The sequence below is a fragment of the Triplophysa dalaica genome, chromosome 19, assembly GCF_015846415.1.
Source record: "Triplophysa dalaica isolate WHDGS20190420 chromosome 19, ASM1584641v1, whole genome shotgun sequence".
Taxonomy (NCBI): domain Eukaryota; kingdom Metazoa; phylum Chordata; class Actinopteri; order Cypriniformes; family Nemacheilidae; genus Triplophysa; species Triplophysa dalaica.
Window position 1 is genome coordinate 7,893,840 of NC_079560.1, and position 22,675 is coordinate 7,916,514.

The following is a 22,675-nucleotide window of genomic DNA, read 5'->3' on the forward strand; positions in this document are numbered from 1 at the left end:
ATATTGATAGTTGTACTATTGTGCATTTTTCTATACAATTATTATGTATGGATGGGACAATTAAGTATTCAGGTTAATAAAAGTTAATTACTTAACCATTAAGACATTTAAAAGTACTTTAAATAACAGAAAATTAATTCGTCTTAATTAACAGAAAATGTATGTTATAATTTTATGCAAATGTATAAACTATACATGAACATCATTATTGAAGATGGGTTCAACATCTCATAATGATAATAATGAGCGCGCTCCTTAAATTAGACTTCCGGGGCGGAGACTAATCGCGTTTACATCAACCTGAACTCAATTACGGATACGTCACATGACTCGCAGCAGACGGTCACGTTAATTGGTGTTCACAGAGAACATCGCCATCTATGGAGAGCGGTTGACGTCGTTTATTTCTCTTTGCTGGATAAGTGTGATATTTGTGATCCTTCGATGACAGAAAGTCGATCGTTTCCTTTGGCTTGACGTGATCAAGAAAGATGAAGGAGTTTGTGGAGGAGGTCCCCGATGAGGGATATGGATGCAGTGTGGCTAATCGCTTCGGGCAGCTTCTCGACGACGAGTCTGACCCTTTCGACATCTTACACGCGGCAGGGGCGGGCAAGCAGCAAAAGAAGAAGAAAGAAGATTCAAAGAAATCCTCAAACGGAGCGAAAACGGGAAAGAAAGAGACTCAGAGGGACAGGAAAAACACTGGTCCGGCCGTTGGGGTTAACGTTAGCCAAGGTGGGTGAAGGACCGGAAACGCTTGCCTTGTGTCTTATCTTTTTACTCCGTAACCTTTATAAGATGCAACATGTTTTTGGAAGCATTAAGGTGAACATTTCCCGATGTTTCTTTAAACTTTACATGCTGTAAAAAATGTGCTTTTTCAAACGTGACCTGCAGGCCAAGTGCGCCTCCCACGCGGAGAAGTTGAGGAGAGGCCTGTTACTTTTGAGCGTAAATTCAACGATGCCGACACCCCCAGTTTCTCTGTGGAGAGGTAAAGCTCTCTAATGATTAATTATTAAAAGCCACTGTCTTTATTCATCATCCTTCTTGAATTATTTTGTATGGCTTTTAATTTGTCTTTCTCTAGGCCTGTGGATGTGTTGGATAGAGCTGGTAGAGGAAGAGGCAATGTCAGGGGAAGAGGCGCCCGAGGCCCCGGCTATCCGAGATCAAATGATGGATTTGACCAGAGGGGAAAGAGGGAATTTGAGAGGCATAGTGGCAGTGACAGAACGTAAGTAGTGATTCATTTGCTGTCATTTTAAGAAGGCTCTAACAAAGTTTTAGAAGCTAAATTTTTGCTTAAAATATTTTTTTTTAAATCAGGAGTGTCCGGTCAGATGAAAAGCGTGGCGGCAGTGGATCTCGCAACTGGGGTTCGATGAGAGACCATATGAGGTTTTGCATCTTATACAATGTTGTTCTAATCCTAGTGTGGATTTTCTGTGTATTTTTCACTCTTTATTTTAAATGGATGTCCTTGTCCTGTAGTGAAGTCGAAGAAGCATCGCCCACTGAAGAGGTTGTGGAAAGTGAGGAGACCCCTGAGGGAGTGGAGACTGGAGAAAACAGGTCTTTACACAACTGCAGGGAATATATTGTTACACAGTGAATTTGATTTGTTGAATTTATGAACTTGGATTATTCTTTTTCTTGTTCATAACGGATGGTTTTGTGTAACTCCTCACCTCCTATCTAACACAGGCCATCTGAGACGGAGGAAGTGATCGAGGTTGCTATACAGATGACTCTGGATGAGTGGAAGGCCCTACAGGAGCAAAGCAGGCCTAAGGTGGAGCTGAATATCCGTAAAGCAGAAACCGCTGTGCCTTCAAAGGCTGTTGTCATCCATAAATCTAAATTACTTGCGGTAAGGAGATGGTTTCAAAGCACAAATCTCAACTATTAATATTTTAGCCTGTGTCTGGCTGGTTTTGGGGACCTTTGAATCAAAACTGTCAAAAAGTTATTTACTGTTTATTTGACACTTTTTGTTGAACGCTATATTTTGAGATGTTTGTCCAATTCAAGAAGTCAATGGAGGCTTATGTTTTCTGCAATTCGCTTCCATTTTGATGCTGTTAAAGGATGTTTTAATACTAAACTAAATGTGATTTTTAAGAAGCTGCTGCCTGTTATCATTGGTGATGCTTTATACTGGTTTTCCTTGTAGAAAAGTCACAATGGCATGGAGGACGAGGATGTGGTTTTTCGTCGTCCAGCCAATGACATCACATGTCAGTTGGAGATCAACTTCGGCAGCTTGGCTCGGCCCTCTCGAGGTGGGAGAGGTGGACGAGGCGGTCGTGGCCGTGGGGCTCCTCCCTCCATGCCGTTCCAAAGATCTCCACAGAAGTATGATGTGGTAAGTTGATTTGTCTTACCGGTTGCATCAGAAAAGCAAAGAACAAGCATTTTAAATGCAACACTAGTTGTGGGCGCTCTGCAAGGTAACCAAGAACGTTAAATATTTTATGGGGTGTGGGCTGAAATGCGTTGGGGTTAAATTATGTTTTTGTGTCCCAAGGCTCCAAACCCAGATGATCCAGAAGATTTCCCTGCACTGGGTTAGTTCTCCTCCAGAGGAATAGTGAATAGATTAAACTGTTCTGCAACCTGTTTTGGTAACGATGCAATGGGCAAAGTGTACTTAAAGTGGGCACAAATTAAAATAAAAATATGCAAGTCTTTTGTATCGTTTGAATTTTTCCCACTTGTTTTCCGAGGCTGGTGAAGTGGTTCCATCTGAAATAAAGCATGCTTAATAATGCTGTGTATTGAATGCTTCAATGGCAACGTATTGTGTGTTCAAAAGACTGCTGCGTTTGGTCACTAAAGGACAAGAGTACAATAAATATTGCAGAGTTCCTCTTTGGTAATGGCAATTACTTTGTTTTGGGCTTTATTCAATTATAATGGACTTCGCAACTGCAAGTGTTGTACACCTCAAGCAAAAGGATTCATGCAAATAAAAATTATTCAACCGCACAAAACGTACATTAAGGAGAAATGTACTTTCCTGTTTTTCTCCCTTGGTGCAGTATTTTATTTGGCCTCCAGGGGTCTGTATTCACTGTAGAATAAGTGACAATTGAGTGTTGTACTGCCAGTTGGATGTCAAGTATATTATTTCTCATGAGAGGAAGATCACAGCACATTGAGTAGTGGAGAGACATTTAAAACGAAAAGAGTATTGCTGACAACCACGTCACCCGCTGTTTGAAAAATCATGCTTTTAAAAGACTTTTAAGCTCTGGCAATTCTTTTTATTTTCGTGGGTAGAAACATTTCCTTTAAGGTCACAGTGCTTTGGCTGGTGATGGAATGTCACACTGCTAGTCATACAGCGAAGGAAATTAAATTTACAATGAGCTGTTTTTTCCAACTCTCAGTGTATCACTATAGGGTTTGGCAGTTTGCTAGACACTCCTGCCAATCTCACAAAAGTAGTTCGAGCGTTTGCCCAATCCTTCTTTACAGGACATTTACCAACATACAAAAGATGTTCCTCGTTGAGGAAAGACCATAACGACAGAAATCTCACATGCCCAAGTCATTTTTTGTCCATCTGCCTCCCCCTCCTCAATTCTCTGATGCACTTATCTTTGAGCTATAAAATTCCTGGCTTAGTGTAGTCGTATACTACAGTTTTACTCTTTGAAGATAGTCTGTTGTTTTTTTATCAAGGGGATTGGGCTAAATTCCTGTGGCTGGGTTAACACTGAGGTGATTGTAAATGTTAGGCTTAAGTGTTCTCTTTGCATTCTCAGGGTTGTTTTTTGTAGATAGTGTGTTGAGTTGGTGTAACACACACACAGACATGAGCTCATTGTAGCTGAAAGAGTGAATCCAGATGGATAAAGCAGTGATATTGGATGCGTGTATACAAAATTATCTGCACCTAAGCCCTCAGTTTTCTTTATCTTGGCTTAGCATCTTTTTATATTTTCACATCAGCCTGACTTGCTTTTCTGTTCTTTTTATATTGGAAATCCTGAACTGTGTATGATTATAATTAACTGTCGACGGTTATGAATTAATATAAATCCATTGGAGCATAGAAAACATTGGTGATTGGTTGTTGGCTTTAGGCCTTAGAAAGTGATTAATTCATTATAGTGTTGCATTTGGTGTAATCCCAAAACTTTATTTGAACATTTTGTGTCTATTTTGCATGAACAAATGTTATGCCGAATCTTAAACAAGTGAGATCTAGATTTAATTCAGATTCAGCTTTGGTCCTGTTTAAGCAATTTTAGGTGATCTAAACTAATGCCACATCCACACAAAGCCAGAGGTTTCCGTATCCATTTTTTTCCCCCTTTTCACGACGTCGTCTCAAGAAATATGTAAGTACACACGAAACCGGATCTGGATCCGTGTGGACGAAACGGGAAATCTTTACGTATACATCTGTGTGGATGGGCTCTTAGCGGACTTTAATATTCTTTGATCGGCTGTATTTCTGTTTAGATTTTTTACTTTATAAATATTAGACCACTTCTTATTTGTACTTTTATTAGTATTTCAACAACATGATAAAATGATGCTTTATGTCTACTGTACTGATAGCTTGTCCATTTATTCACACTCACTTCCCGTCCCCTTAAAGGGATAGTTCACCCAAAAAAGAAAATTCTCTCATTGACTTGCTCTCTTGTTGTTTCAGACCTCAATGACTTTCTTCCGAACACAAAATATATTTTACGGGTACCGGCATTGTTCGGTTACCAGCATTCTTCAAAATGTATTTTATGTTCTTCAGAAGAAAACAAGTAATACAAGTTTGAATTGACAAGAGGGTGAGTAAATGATGACAGCATTTTCATTTTGGTCTGAACTATCCCTTTAAATAAATATTTTAGCCAATTTATTTTTCATTTCAGTCTTTAATACTTCAGTACCGCCAGCTCCGTTTCACACAGTTTACCATGTTTAAATCATTCAGCGAGTTTCCTTTACAATCAGCACTGAAAATAGGAAACCGGTCCTACCGATGGGTCTCGCAACTCTTGTCTAGCTCATTAAAATTCATGATTTCCCAGAGGTCCAGCGCTGTGATTGGACAGCTGTACACAAAGACTAAAGTCACTGTTTTTCGAGGTGTCTCAAGGTTACGCTTCACGGTAAATAGGTGGAACTTAAAGAGGCAAACCCAACATATTGATTAGGGCTTGAAGGCTAGAGCTGTTAGCAACCTTGAATCCTGAAGTGCACTACAGAGACTTGTCAACTAAGGAAATGCAGTCTGATGAACTACAAAGTGCTTTTGGGGCTCGATTTCATTCATCTCACACTAAAAGGTTGAGGCAATTCAACAGAGCAAGTCAGATATTTACCAGGAGGCGCATATAACTGAACAAAAACTGTTCCTGCTTGTTTCTTTCTGAATTGACTGTATGCAGTGATTTTATACGTTTTATTTTATGTGTGTTTTCAAACAGGCTGGATGTATCAAAGTCTGCCTTTATCTATTAATAACAAGCAGCTGATCAATCGAGCCTCCAGAGCTATTGAGACCGAGGCTGGTTTTGCCCTGCAGGGAGAGAGCGGACCAATCAGAGGTACCCAGGGTCATTATTAATTCAGTAGCTGTGGGACTTTATAGCTCTGCTCCACAGAGTCTTCAGCACTGTCTCAGCATAAAGTGAATCCATCACAATTAGGCCTTCTTGATGCAAGGTTTCAGAGGGAGAGCAGTGATTTTATTTATTAGCATCATCAGAGGGAGAGCAGTGATTTTATTTATTAGCATCATTGTATTCATATTTGTTCTAATCAGAAACAATGATTTGCATGAGAAGGATGAGGAATAAATGAGAGATGTTTTTTTTTACCTGTCCTGCTACTGTTTCCATGGTTGCGTTCAAACGTGAAATCCTTCAACAAGACTTGGGGTCTTATCATTTCTCTGTCAATGTGATGAGAAGAAACACCTTGTTTCCAAAGATGACTAATCAAAATATTAATATTCTAGTTCTCAGAGTTGGCAGCCAGTCAATCCGACTCTGGAGATCTTAGCACCGTATTAAATCAGACAAACAATGTGCGAATGACTTATTCTCTTATTTAAACAGATGTGAGTCTTAATTTGAGGCTGGGCAGGTGGCTGGTGACTGTCTGTACTGCGTCAACTGCGTCTGTGTGGTCTGGTCTGGCCTAGCCTAGTTCTGCCACATCATAGCTTATTGAATGTGGATAAATGCCCCCGGGTGATTCTCTGTTAGTCGACCGCTGATCTCCCAGTGGTGTGATACAGCATGGCACTGACAGCTTATGGCAGTGTACTCCAAACAACACATCGTGAGCCTGTTTAATTAGTTCACACTCTTTGTGCCATAGACACCCTGAAGGACCGTGTACGTGCTTTGTAAAAAAACGTTTACAGACAAAAATAACCGCCATATTTATCAATAGACACTGACCACCTTGGTGAATTGTACTGGTATGTTGCATGTTCTTAAACTCAAAAATCCTTTAAAAACATCAGCTTTTTTTTTAACCATGCCTTCGCTCAAGTTTATTTGCGATTTGATGATTTTAACATTTCACAGCATGTGAGTTCAAGGTCTGTTGTGTGATGTGCATGCATATTTATGACCGGTTTGGCCTGAGGGATGTGAATATCTACCTTGTATTATGTTATTATCAGCATCCTGGGGCTATGCCAAAAGTTTCCATGCAACGTAAAGGTCATTGTGATGGATTCTGTGGGTGGTGGAGCGGGCATTTGGTCTGTAAACCCCTCCCGTGGCTCAGAGGGTATTATAGAGGCATTAGATTTGTTTATCCTTCATTTTGTTTGTGAAAGCGCAGCGGACGTAAACTTGTACAGAGCTCAGACAAGAAATACCTTAATCCTTTTACAGTATTACGGAGAATCATTTTAGGGTTGTGGAAAGCACCACTGTTATTCCTTCGTAATTGAAAACACGGTTAGAACGTATGGGGGTGAGGTAGTTCATGTCAATTAAAGTGAAGCTTTGTTCTTTTATGCATGGTCTTTTAATGGAACATTTAGATTAAACAAGTTCAGTGGTTCACCGCTATTAGAGAAAGTGGCATTAAAGTGATCTCAAAAATGAAAATTTTGTCATCATTTGCTCACCCTCTTTTCCTTTTAAACCTGTATGACTTTCTTTCTTCTGCAGAACACCAAAGGAGGTATTTTGAAGAATGTTCGTAAATGAAAACCATTGGTTCCCGTTGATTTGCATTGGTTTTGTGTCCATACAATAGAAGTCAATGGAGACCAACGGTTTTTGGTTTTTGGGTGAGTAAATGAAAAGTTAATATAATTATAAAAGTAACCACTATGACTACTTTATGGCCCGGTTTCACAAACAAGGCCTAAGACTAGTCCCAGACTAAACTGAATGTCTCTGCCGTGTCTGTGAATATTTTAAAGTCCCAGTCAAATAAAAAATGATTTTTTTTCATGAAATATTGCAGCATCTATAGTCAATAGCTTATCAATGTGGCTCATTTTCTTTTTAAAATTCATGTACCCTCATAATCTTCAGTTAAAATCTGAAAATGCACTTCCGCCCTTAAATGACTGTCCATCTCAAATGATGTAATTTGGAGCATCCGATCACTCCTCCCCTTCAATTGTCAGCCTGCTGCCATTTTCATTTTTCAAAATCAATGCAACCGCTGTTGTTACACATCCAATCAATTCGCAGTGAAAAACGCAAGCCACGCCCACTCATTTTCTCCTTATAAATTTATTTTCACTCGGTAATGTATCAGAATACGAAAGTAAAAATGATCGCAACTTCCGGTTCACGGGGACTTTAAAACTTCTGAAGCCATCTGATAGCTGTTTGAGAACCCGACTGAGATTGAAATGTAAATCGGGCAATTTCTGCAAGATAAACTATTCCATTAAGGTGGTTAAGGGTTGTCTGTTTTTTTATAAGACCACCGTTTTTAATGAGAAAGAAGCATATTGACGTGGCAAGAGGGCAATAGCAGTTTGTCTTAGTGGGAATATTTGTTATGAAGACCTTTGAGGGTGGTCAAGCAGATCTCCAGCTCGCAGTGGGCCGCAATGAATAGGCGCTTCAGGAGATTCAGATTACTGCTTTCCTGGTGTTTCTGAAATGGGAGATACAAAGTGTTTTGCCTCGAAATGAAAGCAAAAGGTGCGGCCTATTGACAAGGTTATGTAAGTCTGTTGGCCTGAGAAAAATGTGGCAGGAATGTTGAGCAAAAACAAAGATTTGACTAGCCATCCATCATGTAGGCAGCGGTAGGATGGAGGTGAAGTGTGTGCTCATATACTGTAGGAAAATAGGGAAACTAGCCATGAATTTGGCTAATTGGCCAAAGCTTTGAGAAATTTGAGTCTGCACATCCCACAAGAATCAATCCCAGTCTCTAACATCTTTTTGATGTATCACTATTGCTGCTTTTGCCTTTTTGTTGTGTCGGTTTGGTTCTACGGAGATGGTAACACTGGATCTGGGTTTAGCATGATTTATTTAGCTTCTGCTGGTGGATACCTTAAGGAGATAGTTAACCCCAAAATAAAAATCTGTCATTTATTCACAAACTTGTATTTCAGAACTCTTTCTTCTGTGAAACGCAAAAAGAAGATATTTTGAGAAATGTCTTTTGTGTTCCGCAGAAAAAGAAAGTCAAACAGGTTTGGAATGACATACGTTTTTCAAGGTTTCTCATTTTTGGGGTGAATTGCATCTGCACCACCTGGTATAAGGTATTTATCTCCATTGATGACTGTTAATTCCCACACTACTTTTTTCAATACAGAAAAACCCCAATGAAATACAAAATGCTAATACAGATAGCTTTCCCCAGGCATTACAGGTGTCCTTGTTCTTAAGAAGTTGTTTGTTAAGAAGTTGTTTTAATAGTCTGCAAATAGCACCAGAAGGGATCACATACAGAATATATTGGTATTGATGCATGTGGCGCCTCTGTCATTGTGCATATGTGCACCTGCATGTCTCTGTGTGTCTTAACTACTGCAGGTAAACTATGTAAATGGCAATTCACAGGAGAGTGTGTCTCATGCTAATGATGACTGTTTAATTGAAATTACTAGAGAGACAGCAGTTCATATAACAGCCTCCTGCCTCCCCGTCTCTCTGCTTTGGCTGTGTGTGGCTCGGGCTGCAGCAGTAATTATTATTCAGTCTGAGGAGCTGAACGTCGCATTGTCGACTGCCGCCCTCGACTTGGGAAGTTTTCAAGTTAATGTTCGCCAAACAAGCCAATGCAAACCCGCAGCTGCTAACTCTATTATAATTCGCAGTCAAATGGAGGCTGTTTGCACATTCATGCTTGGCATCACCACAAGCATCTTTACAGAGAGCTATGACAATGATATTCATGGATTCCCCTTTTTTAGTCAAGACTGAGTCTGGCGCAAAAAACTGGCCTGACATACAGTGACACAAATCAAATGTTTTTATATAAATCGGCCTCTGGTCTATTTATTTATGTTTGATTAAATCGTTCTAACACAACGAATAAGAATTGTACTGGCAGTTGATGTGGCGCTAACACATGTTTTCAATGTAGAACCATGAATATTAAAAGAATTTAGTGCACAAACTGATTTTATTTTTGGATTCACTTAAAGTCGGACAGATGCAGTAAAGCAAGCAGTTCAAACTAATAAAAAACAAATTCAAGTAGTGTTAGTGTACTTAATGCCAGAGAAAATCAAAAACAAAACGTACACTGAAATACATGGAAGTCACTTAAGGGGGCAATATCATTTAAAATAAATAATTCATAGATTATGTAAAGGATGACAGCAGTAAATATGAACATACGAACCAGTATGAACAATATGATAATTTGTCTGTTTATGTGTTGCACTAAATATGAAGAGTAGTCAAAAACAAAGTAATGAACAACATTCAATGCATTTCACTACAAAAGACCTAAAGGGTACTTCAATCCATGAGCCTTTGTTTTGATTCATTTTGTCAAACAAAGCAATTGGCTGAAATGAGTCAGACTTTCCAATGCTACATACGATAATGAGGACAATATTGAAAACTATGTTTGATTTTAGTAAAAAATGTAAGAGAAAGAAGCTTGTTACTGGAAATGCTGTCACGCTACTAAACAGAAGTCAATAGCATCACTGCACTTAGTTACTCGCCAACAATGCTGTCTGGTTATATTTTTTATCGGTCAAGTATACGCTAACTTTTGCTAAATTTAGATGTATTTTGCAACAGTATGTACTGTATGTTTACCATAAATAAGTATGTTCATGTGGCATAACTGCACTGTTTACTATTTTTTTGTCTATTTTTTTGTCTATTTTTTGTCGTCCTACCTGGTGACATATTGGAGGTCTGCGGTAGTGGATATGCAAATAGGAATACTTGACCTTCTGACTGCTGAATGGAGAATATTAGCATACTGCGGATAGGTGGTAGCTACACTTCTGTTCCCAGTCCATCAGAAACTGTTTGTTTCAATTAACATAACAAACGCAGATGTGTCAGGCAGATGTTGAAATCTATTGCATTATATTGTTGTTGTGTGGAAAGATTGCACCGCAGATGAATATTGACATGAAACACATCTACACAAATGTTTCCATTTGCGGGAGTGAGAACATCACTTAGCAGTATCCGGTATAATAATGAGTGTGAAATTCACTTTTACACAAGCAGAGTTTTTGATGTCTGTGGAACGTGAACGTCACACCGTCACATAATATATATTTATATACATATATATATTTCTTCATCTAACAGGGCCATGCAAACTAGCTGACCTTTAACGCCTTGTCAGATCTGATGATATTTCGTCATGTGTGGTATTTAACAAAGCAAAAGAGATTTAGATCTGTTTATCTTTCAGTTGTTTTTGAATCTGCCCTCAAACCTGCAGCTAATCTGGAATCAAATTTTGTTTTGTCTTTTGTTTGACATTGCAGTGTGCAGTACGTAAGCAATCTTCAAACTATAAACTGTTTAGATTTATTAAACAAAACACGACTGTCGTGTCCATATTGCAATGCTCTGCTTCACTGTCGAGTCACGTGGAGTATTAAGACGAGATCATACGAACAAGATACATAAAACAAAAAGAAAGTTAATAAGGAGGTGTTTGCAAGCTCATTCCCACTTTAAAGATGTGTTACTGTAAAAAAACAAGTCAGGTTTTCTTTATCCAATTCCAGACTTCGATGTTCTGTATAAAAGGGAATAGACATGTCAATTTAAATGGATTTATAAATTTGCGGCGTATGCAATTCCCCAACAACAGAGGTTGTTCTTGCTATAGAAATAAAGCATTACAGTTTTTCTTAGCATCACTGTCAAAGTCTGGGGTGACTTTTGACCTTTCTTTATGAATAAAAAGGTCAAAACAAGCGAGTAAACATAATATGAAAAGATGTTGTTCAGGTTGTGGGTGGGTTACATAATTATTCCCTCGATGGAAGAACACAAACCTATTTTCCAAATACAACCACAAAAACAACGCCGGCAAAGTCTGTAGATGCTTTGAAGAGCACAGGTCATATTTATGCTTTATTTTGGCTTCATAAACATATTAAAGAACAGATGCACTCTAAAGCATAAATGCACTTTAAAATATCCCCCTTGCTTGCAACCAGGGGAATTTATATTTGCTGTATATAGTGTAAACAGATTCTGATGTGAGTTTTCGAGAGCCTTTTAGCAGTCTGCTCGCCGCGTAGAGTTTACAGCAAATTGATGGCTAGCGAAAACGATGCTCGCCTACGCCGCAAGGAACGTGCTGGAGTTGTGGCGTGTCGCTGCAAAAGACGAAATGCTCTGTCATTGTCTGCAGGAGCCAACACCTGCAGTCATCGCACGTTGAGCTAATTTGCCTAAAAAAAGAGTTTGCTATTCATCCAGAGTAGAAATTCAACTGCAGAAATAATATCATGCCTTTTTCTTCTGACAGGATGGAAATCAGAATGAAAGGTCGGTTTTATGGGGCCTTAAATGGTGAGAACTACACTTTCTCATGTGCGCACGTTCTATTTCTCAATACGAGTAACACATTGCGTTAAGCTGCCAGCACAAACAAAACGCAGAGAAGGGAACGATACAGAGGAGGAAAGTGAAAATCCTGTTGACTGGTTTTTGGAAGTTTTCATTCTGTTGTTTATAACGCTCGTGAAGACGTTAAAGCAACCAATGATTGATTTAACGTTCGGTCGGATTTGAACAGATGACCTAAGAATTACTGGAAGCAGGGTTTAGTCTACGGGATGTTAGACGTGGCGATTTATTAAAGGCGCAGTTCTTAGGATCTCTTTAAATAGTGACACATGAGCAATGAAAGCTGGGGAGAGGAACGCTTCATAAAACATAACCCTGCTCTCCTCTTGGCGACCCTGTCTATCCAGTGACAGACTGAGGAAATCTCATTTCCTCTCTTCAGGTCTCCCCGCTGCCTTTTTTCATGAAGTTATGAGTCACTGTTCAGACAGGGCTTTGGGTGCACTCGCCCTCTTGTGGAGACAATGTTCAGTTTACCCTCCGGGATGGCAGACTTGAAGTGTTCTATGGCAGTTTTGCCAACTTTTCTTTTCTTATGTCCCTTTTTTAAACTCCGATAAGTATCTTTAGCATCAGTGAAGGTGCACGTTTAAAATGTAAACTTGTGTGTTGCTGAGATATTGGCGGTGACGTGATGGGCGGTGAAGAATGGAGCTGTTAATACAAATTCATACAAAGAGGGATATCTTTTCACATTTGTTGCAGTTATTGCCAAAATGTGAAAGTTGTGCAACTTTGGAAAATGGACATTTGCTTTTTACTTTAAGCTATTAATTTAAAAGTTGTATTCATGCAGCAAGGTTGTAATTGGAGTGTGAAACAGTTTTTAGAAGAATTTATGGCAGCTTGACAAAAATAGACGTCACACGTGTATACAGAGTTAAAGGGATAGATAACCCAAAAGTGAAAATTGTCATTATTCACTCACCCTCAATTTATTGAAAACTGATACATACTTGTCTTTCCTACTATGGCAGACAATAGTGCCTCAAAACCGTTTGGTTTCAAACATTCTTCAAAATATATTTTTCATTGTATTCAGCAGAACAACAAAATGTATGCAGATTTGAAACAACTTGTGGGCGAGTGATGACAGAATTTTCATTTTTGGGTGAACTGTTCACTATTTAAGGTTCTGGCTAATGGCTACAAAATATAATTAAAAAAATATTAAAAGCCGCTTTATTTCCGGTGAGGTTAGTTTTTCTCAGTTTTGTGCATTCGAATAAAACCCATGATTGAAGTTTGTATTTTGCCAAATCATTTTGTCTGATAAATAACATTTTTATTTCTGCCCATTTTATTCAATACACCTCGTATTTAGATATTTTTCGTGTTTACCCCGAGGGGGCTTTGATTAATACTCTGCAGATATACCCAACCAAGACATCACTTCTGGCCACAACTGTATGTCTAAAATCCTTATATTCAAAAGTACCCCAGTGTTGCACATCCCCCTGTTCAATGTCACATTAATATAAAATGTGCGCTCGGTGTACTCAGAATAGATCGTCATCACTGTCGCGTAACAGCGGTCGGCTAGAACTTCACTGCATGTAGAGGCATTCACAGCCTGAAGCGAAGAGCAAGGCGTTAGAGGGTCGGAGTGTTTAGTGAAGTAGATGGGGGCTGTATGGAGATAAAGAAGCAGGCCAAAGGAAGGTGATTAGCTGGTGATTCATCAACTCTGTCCGCTGAGTGCCTTCACCGGAGCTCCTTTAATAAGCAAGCAGTATGCAGGCCACGAGATGAGTACTGCCTCTAATGCTGTAATTTGCAGACTCTTGCGTTTCAGAGACACGGGGCAATAAAGCATGCCGACGATAAAAATGATACAATTACCTCAGCTCTCCTGATGGCTAATTGCATCTGATCGCATTTTATCCCCCTCTCGACCAACCCTGCTGAACCGCTTGGCATTAATGAAAGCTTATCAGGGACCGGCTCGATCGCCGCGGTCACTCTTCTTTCCAGCGGAAGGGGACGCGGGTACCCACGGTGCACCGTTGGGTGATTTCTTGAAGTATGGGTGAAGTCAGCTTGTCTAGCCAAGAATTAAAGCTCAAAATATCATAACAAAGACCTGCGGACAAGTCACAATGTTGACATGCGGCGTGACCTCATGTTTGCTTCCCATATTAGGTCCTAATTGTTGTCTGTGAAAACAAAATAATATCCGCCCTTTGTTCAGCCTAATGTTTTGTACTAGCCTAAGTACTCGCTGATTGAGGGAATGAAACATTCATTTAGTGACTTTTAGTTGGAACATAATTACTTAAAATATCACAGAATAGGAACTATTAATTTGGTCATTAACACACAAAATCATCTTTAGCTGCCCGGCCTCATTTTCTATAACATAGCAAGCGAATGGGCCATTAGATCTCACATTACCGTGACTGCTTGTCCATATTACAGTATTCGACCGCATGTTACAGCGGAGATGCATCTCCTCATAAAAGCTCCCTCGATTTAGATTGAAGGCATCCTTTATTCTCATTATGTTCCAGTTTTGCCTGTTAAGAACTTAATGAGCTACAAGGGGGCCATTTAGTTCACCATTAGGTCCGAGCACGTTCTCAGAGGGCATATTTATGGCCTTTACATGTGGCGCCTTTGTTCAATTAGATTGAATAGAAAAACCCAGGAGAATGTGGACAAACAGTGGAAGAGTGATAGCCGCGGTAATTAGGGTTCATCTTTGACAGAGTCGCTCTTTGGGTCAGTCGTGCAGACGGATGATAACAATGCACCGACCTGTTAGGATGCCTGTGGGCTCCATAAGTAGTGTCGACCGTCTCTGAACATTACTGGATTTCACGCGGAGTAGCCTGTTAGCATATCTAGAATTGGCACGAGAGAGGAAGAGGGAGACTTTTTTGTGAATTTGTGACACACTGTGGTATGGGTAGTTGCAGTTTGTTGGTGAGACTGAACCATTTCAAGCGTTTAATGTCAAATTATTAAATTCTGCTTGTCCCCTTGACTGCCCTTGAGCATTTCGGTAGTGCACTTTTGTCTCTGACCTTTTGATAAATGTCAGTCCAGTTGTAAAAATGGAACAATAAAATCATTTCTTAATGTAACACTTCATCATGTCAACTCTCTTACTTTGCTAATGAGGAAGCTCATTTTTCAGACCGCTTGTGTCAAATCCTTTTCCTAGTGTGCAATGGCATTTAAAATGTGGGTGTTCAACAGATTTAAGATTTAATCACTTATCTATACATTTTCACTTATCTGAGGCATTTTTATGAAAGTTAAGCACGAATAAATAGTTTTTAAGAGAGTTCCTTAATAATTTTGCTCAGTACATTCACATGTCACTTTAAAGATTGTGATGTGGACCATGAATTATTAAACGCACTGCAAAAACTGAATATCTTACTTGTTTTACAGATATTTCAAAAGTATTATTTAAAAGTATTTACTTATATAGTATATATGACAATGGGGTAATAAAAATAAACCTTAGTTAAGTTTTCCCTCTTTATAAAGGGACTAATTCAAGTGACCCCTTTGGCTTTTGCTTGTTTTAAACAAACACTTGCTTAACATTTATTTTTCTTCTAAAAAAAAGATCTGATCTGTATATAACTGAATTATGGTTTCCTCTTTGTGATATGTGGTTTTGTGACCATACAATGGAAGTGTATGCGAGCCAATGTTGTTTGGTCACCAACATGCTTCAAAATATCTTCTGCAAAATAAATCAAGTCATATGGGTTTGGAATGACATGAGGGTGAATAAATGATGAAATGTTTTTTTTTAACTACGTATAAACCTATAAAAAATAAATTTTACATTAAAATACAATTATAGGGTTTTAAAAAGATTCAGCATTATAAAATATGTCTGTGATATGTTGTAAATGTATTTTTAGTCACTTTGCCGGATGTTTTGTGTAGCACTTCAGAAACCGAAAGCTTTTAACGTGGCTATGGTCTAATTTCTCCTTTTAAATTTTATTACAGTGAACATGAAGTATACGATGTAATTTGTCTGCCATGTAATGGACAACTATGTACTTTCTGAAATGTCACTCACATTACACTGTGTTATCAGAACCGTTAACCATTTTGTTCCAGTTGGAGCCGATCACATCCTCCTGGGGGATGACTGCCACAGTTATGACTACCTTCTAATACAGCGTGAAAGATTTACGAAGTGTAGTGTGTAAGTTAATTCATGCACAAATAAGCCTGTCTGCATGCGGAGCTAAGGTGATGTGTCTGGAGAGGTAATGGAGACCCGCTCAGATTAACTGAATGTGACGTGATTGAATCTCTCTATATGTGAGCTCTAAACATCTGTCTGTTTTCGGGCTAATCTTTATGGTATAGTGAATTTGAGAAATACGATGTTTGGCCTGTTCGCTGAATGACTCTTGCATCCCTGCTGTGCCGTCGGTCGAGGTTTGTTGATATTAGAGAACTCAAGATCCGATACTTTGAGTGTTAGAAGACTGCCGAGACATCCTGACTCACCAGGTTTATGTGATATAAAAACACATCATAAAGCATGCAAGCTCTGGAGCAATAATAGCTTCTGACAGTTGTTTTGTGATCTCGGAGTGCTATTCTTTTGTTGTTTTAAATGATGTGGGTCTCAGTATGAGCAGAAAATGTGTTACTTCTGCTGGAGTTTACATTAAACAAAATTAGATTGAACTAAACCATAATATTTTGAGCTTCAAGAGTGTTGGGAGAGTACCTAAACGCTTACACCTTTATTAAATTAAACTGACCCACTGTCCTTTAATGCAATGACTTGGTGAGATGTGACCTGGTGGACGGCGTGCCATGCCTGCACTTATACCTAAGTTCAATTCTGACTTGTGCCATTTTCCTCCCTCCCTAGCAATGATGTTAACATTGTTAATTGTGCAAAACACTCTGTGACATTATAACAAATGCTTTATAATTACCGTCGATGTCTTTGGGGAACTCATGAAGGCTCGATGATACGTTTTTATTGATAAGCTTCGATGGCGTCATTGAAAATTTCCCAGATCTCCTCTGTGAACATATTTTGACAGCTTCCCAATATAAACACATTGCCATGAAAGACTGTTCAACTAAATTTTACACAGAGCACACCCTGGTTTGGTATGGCTTTATATATCTTTATATCTTCTTTCAAGCGTTTGTATTGAGGATATATCAAATACAATCTGTATTTAAAAAAAAATGTTTTAGTATATGTTTTGTGGGGGCTACATTATTGGCCAATTCCAGCGTTATGGATGTGACATTTTCAGTCAAAGCTTTAAAAAAAAACTTCCAGCGAATTAATTTATTCCTAATATATTGAATCCTCAGTTTATGTTTCCCTCCCGAAACCCCTGATGACCAGACATGAAAAAAACATCAGACTACAAATTCAGATTATGGAAATACAAGCATCGTGGATGTGACAAAAAAGGACGTTTTCGAGAGACAACATACTTTGTAGGATTTCTGTGAAATAAAATGCACAAACCAGAAGCAATAAAACCCAAATGAACGGATAGAGCCTAAACAAATAGACCCTTAAAAAACAGTTATATGCTAATTTCATGTCCACATATGTAAGGAATAAGGACTTACGTTACATATGTGACAATTCGGAAAGCTGCACTTACCTGCCTTTTGGAAAATCATGCTTTGAAAATAATAAAACAAAAAAGTTTTTAAGCGAGACAGATATCAGTAATACTACGACTTTTGCATGAAATTGTCCTATTGCTTTTTTCTAGTGATCATACGATTTTGTATGTTTCACATTGTACAAATTTTGATGAATAAGCCACCTTGTAAAATGATTACGAATTCATGTTACATCTGGCTGATATGTCCCATATGCCCTCTGCGGTATTGGTTACTTATTGGGGCAGGAATATAGTTTATACAAATTAATGTAGCTTTGATGTTGACAGCTGTTGCATATATGCATATAGCACATACTAATTTGCATGTACACGGCAAGTGACATTATGCATACTTACCGAGAGGCTATTTAATGCTGGTTTGGCTGAAAAACACTGGCAGTAATGAGTGAAGGTCAGACCAATTAATGCAGCGGTAAGAAAACAACAGCAGGCTTCTGCTCACAGCAGAGCGGCTCTATTAGTTTAATTTTGCTTATCGTCTCGCTTTTCCCCTGTAGTCAGGTACAGACTCAATCAGCCTTTTGGAAAGCCGCCTCATTGTACAGCCGCTGGAGCTCAGGCATGATAACCTGAAGCGACTTCTATTAATTTTTCATTATTTCATTAAATTGCCAGTCCATTGTGCCTTTTGATTTGTGCTGAAGCACCTAGTCTGTTGGCTTGCTGCTGTCAGCTATATGTCAGGTTCTCTGTGGCTGGGCATTTTTTTCTTTACTATTCAGCCATGTTCTAGTGTATAACTGGAAATAGTTTTACTTGAGATTTCTAACGAGATTATTTCTGAATGACTATGTATTACCTTCGATTCTTCCTGCAAATGGATGATGACAGAAGGAAATGTATTACACTTTATTTCACCTACTCTTTGGATATAATAATTTTCTTTAATTTTATATAATATTTATTTTGGTTTCATTGCAGTCAATATTCTTCAGAGAAAGAAATTTGAATATTACAACAGTTACAAAGTTTCTTCCAAAATGTGGCAGAACTTAGTATAGAAAATGCGATTAAATGGTCACCAAGGGAATGTTTTACATGTAACATGTTAGTTTTGTGTTTTTTTTTATGTGAAACATGTCTCTCGCATGCTGTTTCAATGTTTGTCTCTCATCCCACCAGTCTGCTGCCATTGTGTTTAAGCTTTGGCTTTACATGAACCTGTTGCATTCGATGTTGTTGTTGTTTTCCAGCCATCGATTTTAAGTTCGATCGAATTGGCTTCAAAAGTCTTCATAACTTCATAAGTTATTTCAACTTACTGTTTAAATGTTTTTACATTGAGCTAACCAATTTCAACTTATTTTTATAAGTAACAGCAACTTATCCGGACAATTTAAAAAAGCTAAAATGGCTTTGAACGTGATTGTACTTAAAAATGTTGGTCAGCAAAAAAACTTTGCAGTGATACTAGTAGATGCTGAAAGTGTATATATTCTGACAAAACTTTTAGCAAGATCCATAAATCCCAAATATTTCATAAATCGTAATATATTATAAGAGTAAAACATATTGTACATATAGTAAATATATAAAAAATTCAATGTATTTGTTAATAGCCACATTATTTCAGAGGTGTGTGTAGTCACAAGACATTTACAGCTGAGGGTAATTGGCTAAAATTCTTTGCGACTCCCACAAGCACCTCCAGGGGGTCCCGCTGCACCCCAGCTAAAGCCAATGAGATAAATGGCAATGCTGTCAGAAGGCTTTCTGCAGGTGTTACACTCTTCCTTGCTGTTAGAACAGCAGACAGGTGGTGTGTGAGAAACACACGTGTGAGCTAACCCAAGGACGTGAGCCCCGCTGTGTTACATGAAGTGTAATATAGAAAACGGCAAAGTAATAAATGACAAAGTCTATAAAGGAGACAAACACTGGAGCCCCCTGTTATTCAGTAATAATGCTGAGAAACAGATCAGAGCTCTAAGCCCTACATCAAATCTGATGTTATGTCTGATACAGCAGGTAATAAGGCAGTGGGAAATACAATTAGACCACATGTGGAGAGTTTTAAGATGACACAGAGAAGATAATGAGGACGCACATTGTCCTGCTCTCCTGAAGGAGAAGAGGATGTAAGTGTCCTCGGAGACATTGCAAGTAATCAGATGCTTGTGATATGAGAGTACAGAGGCAGTATAGACTCTGTATATCAATCTGAAGGGATCTGGGTTATGCTCAGCCTCTCTGACAAAAACTGAGCTGAAATCCACATTGTGCTGTCAGTTTGATGAAGAATGTGCTGCCTAAAGGTGGACGGTTTTGTGACGTGAAGACAGCTGGCTATAAGAGAACAAACAAGGCTTATGGAAAGAAAAGAAACGTTGGTGTAGCTGAATAAATGAATGCATCAAGGAAATTGTTAAACTTAAAGTTGAATGTTGTCATTTCACAAGCACATCAGCATCCAAAACAACATGTAATGTATCAGTGGTGCTCTTTTCAGCACACAAACATGGAAGCATAGGGGTCACACATTTCAATTAAAATTTAATATGCAATATGGCAGTGCAATATGTAAAATTGCAATGCACTTGTGTATTTTTCTGTAACACCTTTTCAAATTCACATTGAATTATGCTGTGTTCGTCCAGCACTATACAAATGAAAATGCAATCCAATGTGTACTACCTGTTCCTGTTAATACATTTAGAGAAAATAACATTTAAAATATTATTGCTTCAAGTTTGCTTGACCATCTTAAACGTATCAAATTTGTTAAGGTTATGCATTTTAGGGCTGACAAAATCGATTGATCCCGATAAATCGGTTAAAAAGTCTTTGTTTATATATTATATGTTTGAGTAGTTTTTTTAATTTCAATGCAGAAATTAATTTCTATTTCATGTACTGCGGTGCCACATTTACATTCGCAATTGACCTTTGCTACCTGCATGCGTCCATATACAAGCAATAGGGTAATAACACTTATATTCGATCTGTTGATCACAGGTAGCTACTGTTAAGATTCACAATAGTTAAAAATATTGGCTACTTTAATTTTGCTTGTTTGGCCTTTCTGGAGCTTTACAGACCGGTCATTATAGACCGTTGTCGTATAAAATCTGCTTATTGATTCCTCACAATTGTATCCCGCGGAGAAAATAACAGCATGCCAGTTCAGAGTGACACGAGGTCGAATAAAAGCGACTACATTTTCAATTATGGGAAAACTGCTTCTTTAAGTTGCTGTATTTAATCACGCTTCTGTCTTGTATTGTATTTTAAATAGGCAATAGGGAATCTGATGTTGAAAGCTCTGAGTTCAGATGAAGAATGTGTTTCATTCAGAGGAGTATGTAGGTCCTGGATGGTTAAGGCCTGGGGTTGCTCAAACCACTGATACGAAACCCCTACTGAGCATCTTTATATCGTCACACCGAGATATGTGCTCCTCGGGTCCTGCGCACATCACTCGCTATTCATATGTAAAACACAACTCGGAATACTGAACGAAAGTGCTAATAAAAGAGCTTTCTAGGGTTTAAGTTTCTAAATCTTCCAGGAATAAAACTTTTTAATGGTCTTCTCCTTTGCTTTAAATCTATTCGAAAAACACAATTCGGTTTTTATTGGTCCTCGGGGAGATGATAAATACAGAGGTCACTAGCTGGAGCAACATGAATAAAATAGAAAATATACTAACCTTGAGAGAAAGTTATTTATTAAAACTCAGGAAGCCTGAGAACATAACCCCACATAAACAGTGGTCCTGTTAATATCCAGAAGGGGTAATTGCGAACAGGGCACAACGGTTAAAACCATAACCACTGGCATAACTTGCCCTGGGATGACATTGCAGCTTGGCAACGGGGTTTCTTATAAATGACTAGTGAGGTATACGATATTGCGCGAGCTCCGGCCTGTTATCGCCGTTGAGAAACACCTCATGACCGCAGCGCACCGCATCTGAGATCACAAAGTCCAAAGGGTCTCCAGAGCAGCTCCACCCCGCTGTTGGCCGTCTGCTCCGTCTGCGCAGCTTCCTTCTGCCGTCACCACAGAGACAGTGAGCTCATTCATACCTATTTTTTTCTGTTTGGTGGGGAGATTCTGAGGAAAATAGCCTCAGGAAATTACATATTATAAGCTGAATAAGTAGTTTGGATGGAGCAAGCAACATAACTGTGTTATCAATCAGCACGGTGACTGATGAGGACCGTAGAATGGTATAAACGTCAAAGGGAAATTCAATAGGAAATTTCCTTTCGCGCATATACGTACCCACATCCCATCTGACAGTTAACCGTGCATTCGGGATAACGTTGAAAGGTGGAATTAATGTTCTGTCTTAAAGTAATACAAATAATGGACGTTAAACATCGTAAGGAAATTATTTGTGTCATGAATGCATATCCTGCAGAAAGTAATCAGACATTAGAGTCATCTGACATTTTGACAGCGTAATAAAAACAAAATGCCGGTGCCAGTCAAAATGTTTCAATATGCTCGCAATGCAGGGTGCTCGTAAATCACCGTAATATGAAAAATTCATATGTATTAGAAGGATTAGGACTGTATCATATAATAGTGCAATATGTCCATATAATCCAATGAGAAAAAAGAATTGAGTTTGTGTCTGTGGGTGAAGGGGATGATGTAGGGGTGAGGCGGAGATCAAAGGCGTCTTGCACCTATTTTATTTATTCATTTAATGTGGTGGTCCGGGTTCACTCAGTGCCCTTGGCAAAATAAGAAAAAATGCTATCGCTTGTTTGCCAAGTAGCGCAGTTTTTATCTGGCAAAAAGCAGGAGGGGAATGTAATGTACTATATGTCTCGTCAAGATTTTCAAAGATACATTTTTCTTAAAGAATACATAACATGAGATCATGAAATTTACATTTTGTGTAGTGTTTAATGTTGCCTTGCGTGAAAGTAAGCTGTCTGCCAAGTTGTTAATCTGAAGGTGAACAATTAACAAAGTTATTGGCTTAGAAAAAAGGGAGTCGACTCTGAATCATTCAAACGAGTCATCCCTATTCCG

General features: G+C 38.6%; 1 protein-coding gene across 1 annotated transcript; it reads left to right on the plus strand.

The window, feature by feature from the left end:
* Positions 1-312: 312 nt before the first annotated feature.
* zgc:103482 (uncharacterized protein LOC450001 homolog) lies at positions 313-2,699 on the plus strand. Its single transcript, XM_056731149.1, has 8 exons — positions 313-738; positions 901-997; positions 1,094-1,240; positions 1,333-1,404; positions 1,498-1,578; positions 1,711-1,876; positions 2,180-2,371; positions 2,534-2,699. Exons 1-8 carry the CDS (start codon positions 492-494, stop codon positions 2,576-2,578), a joined length of 1,047 nt encoding a protein of 348 aa, XP_056587127.1. The 5' UTR covers positions 313-491; the 3' UTR covers positions 2,579-2,699.
* Positions 2,700-22,675: the final 19,976 nt, after the last annotated feature.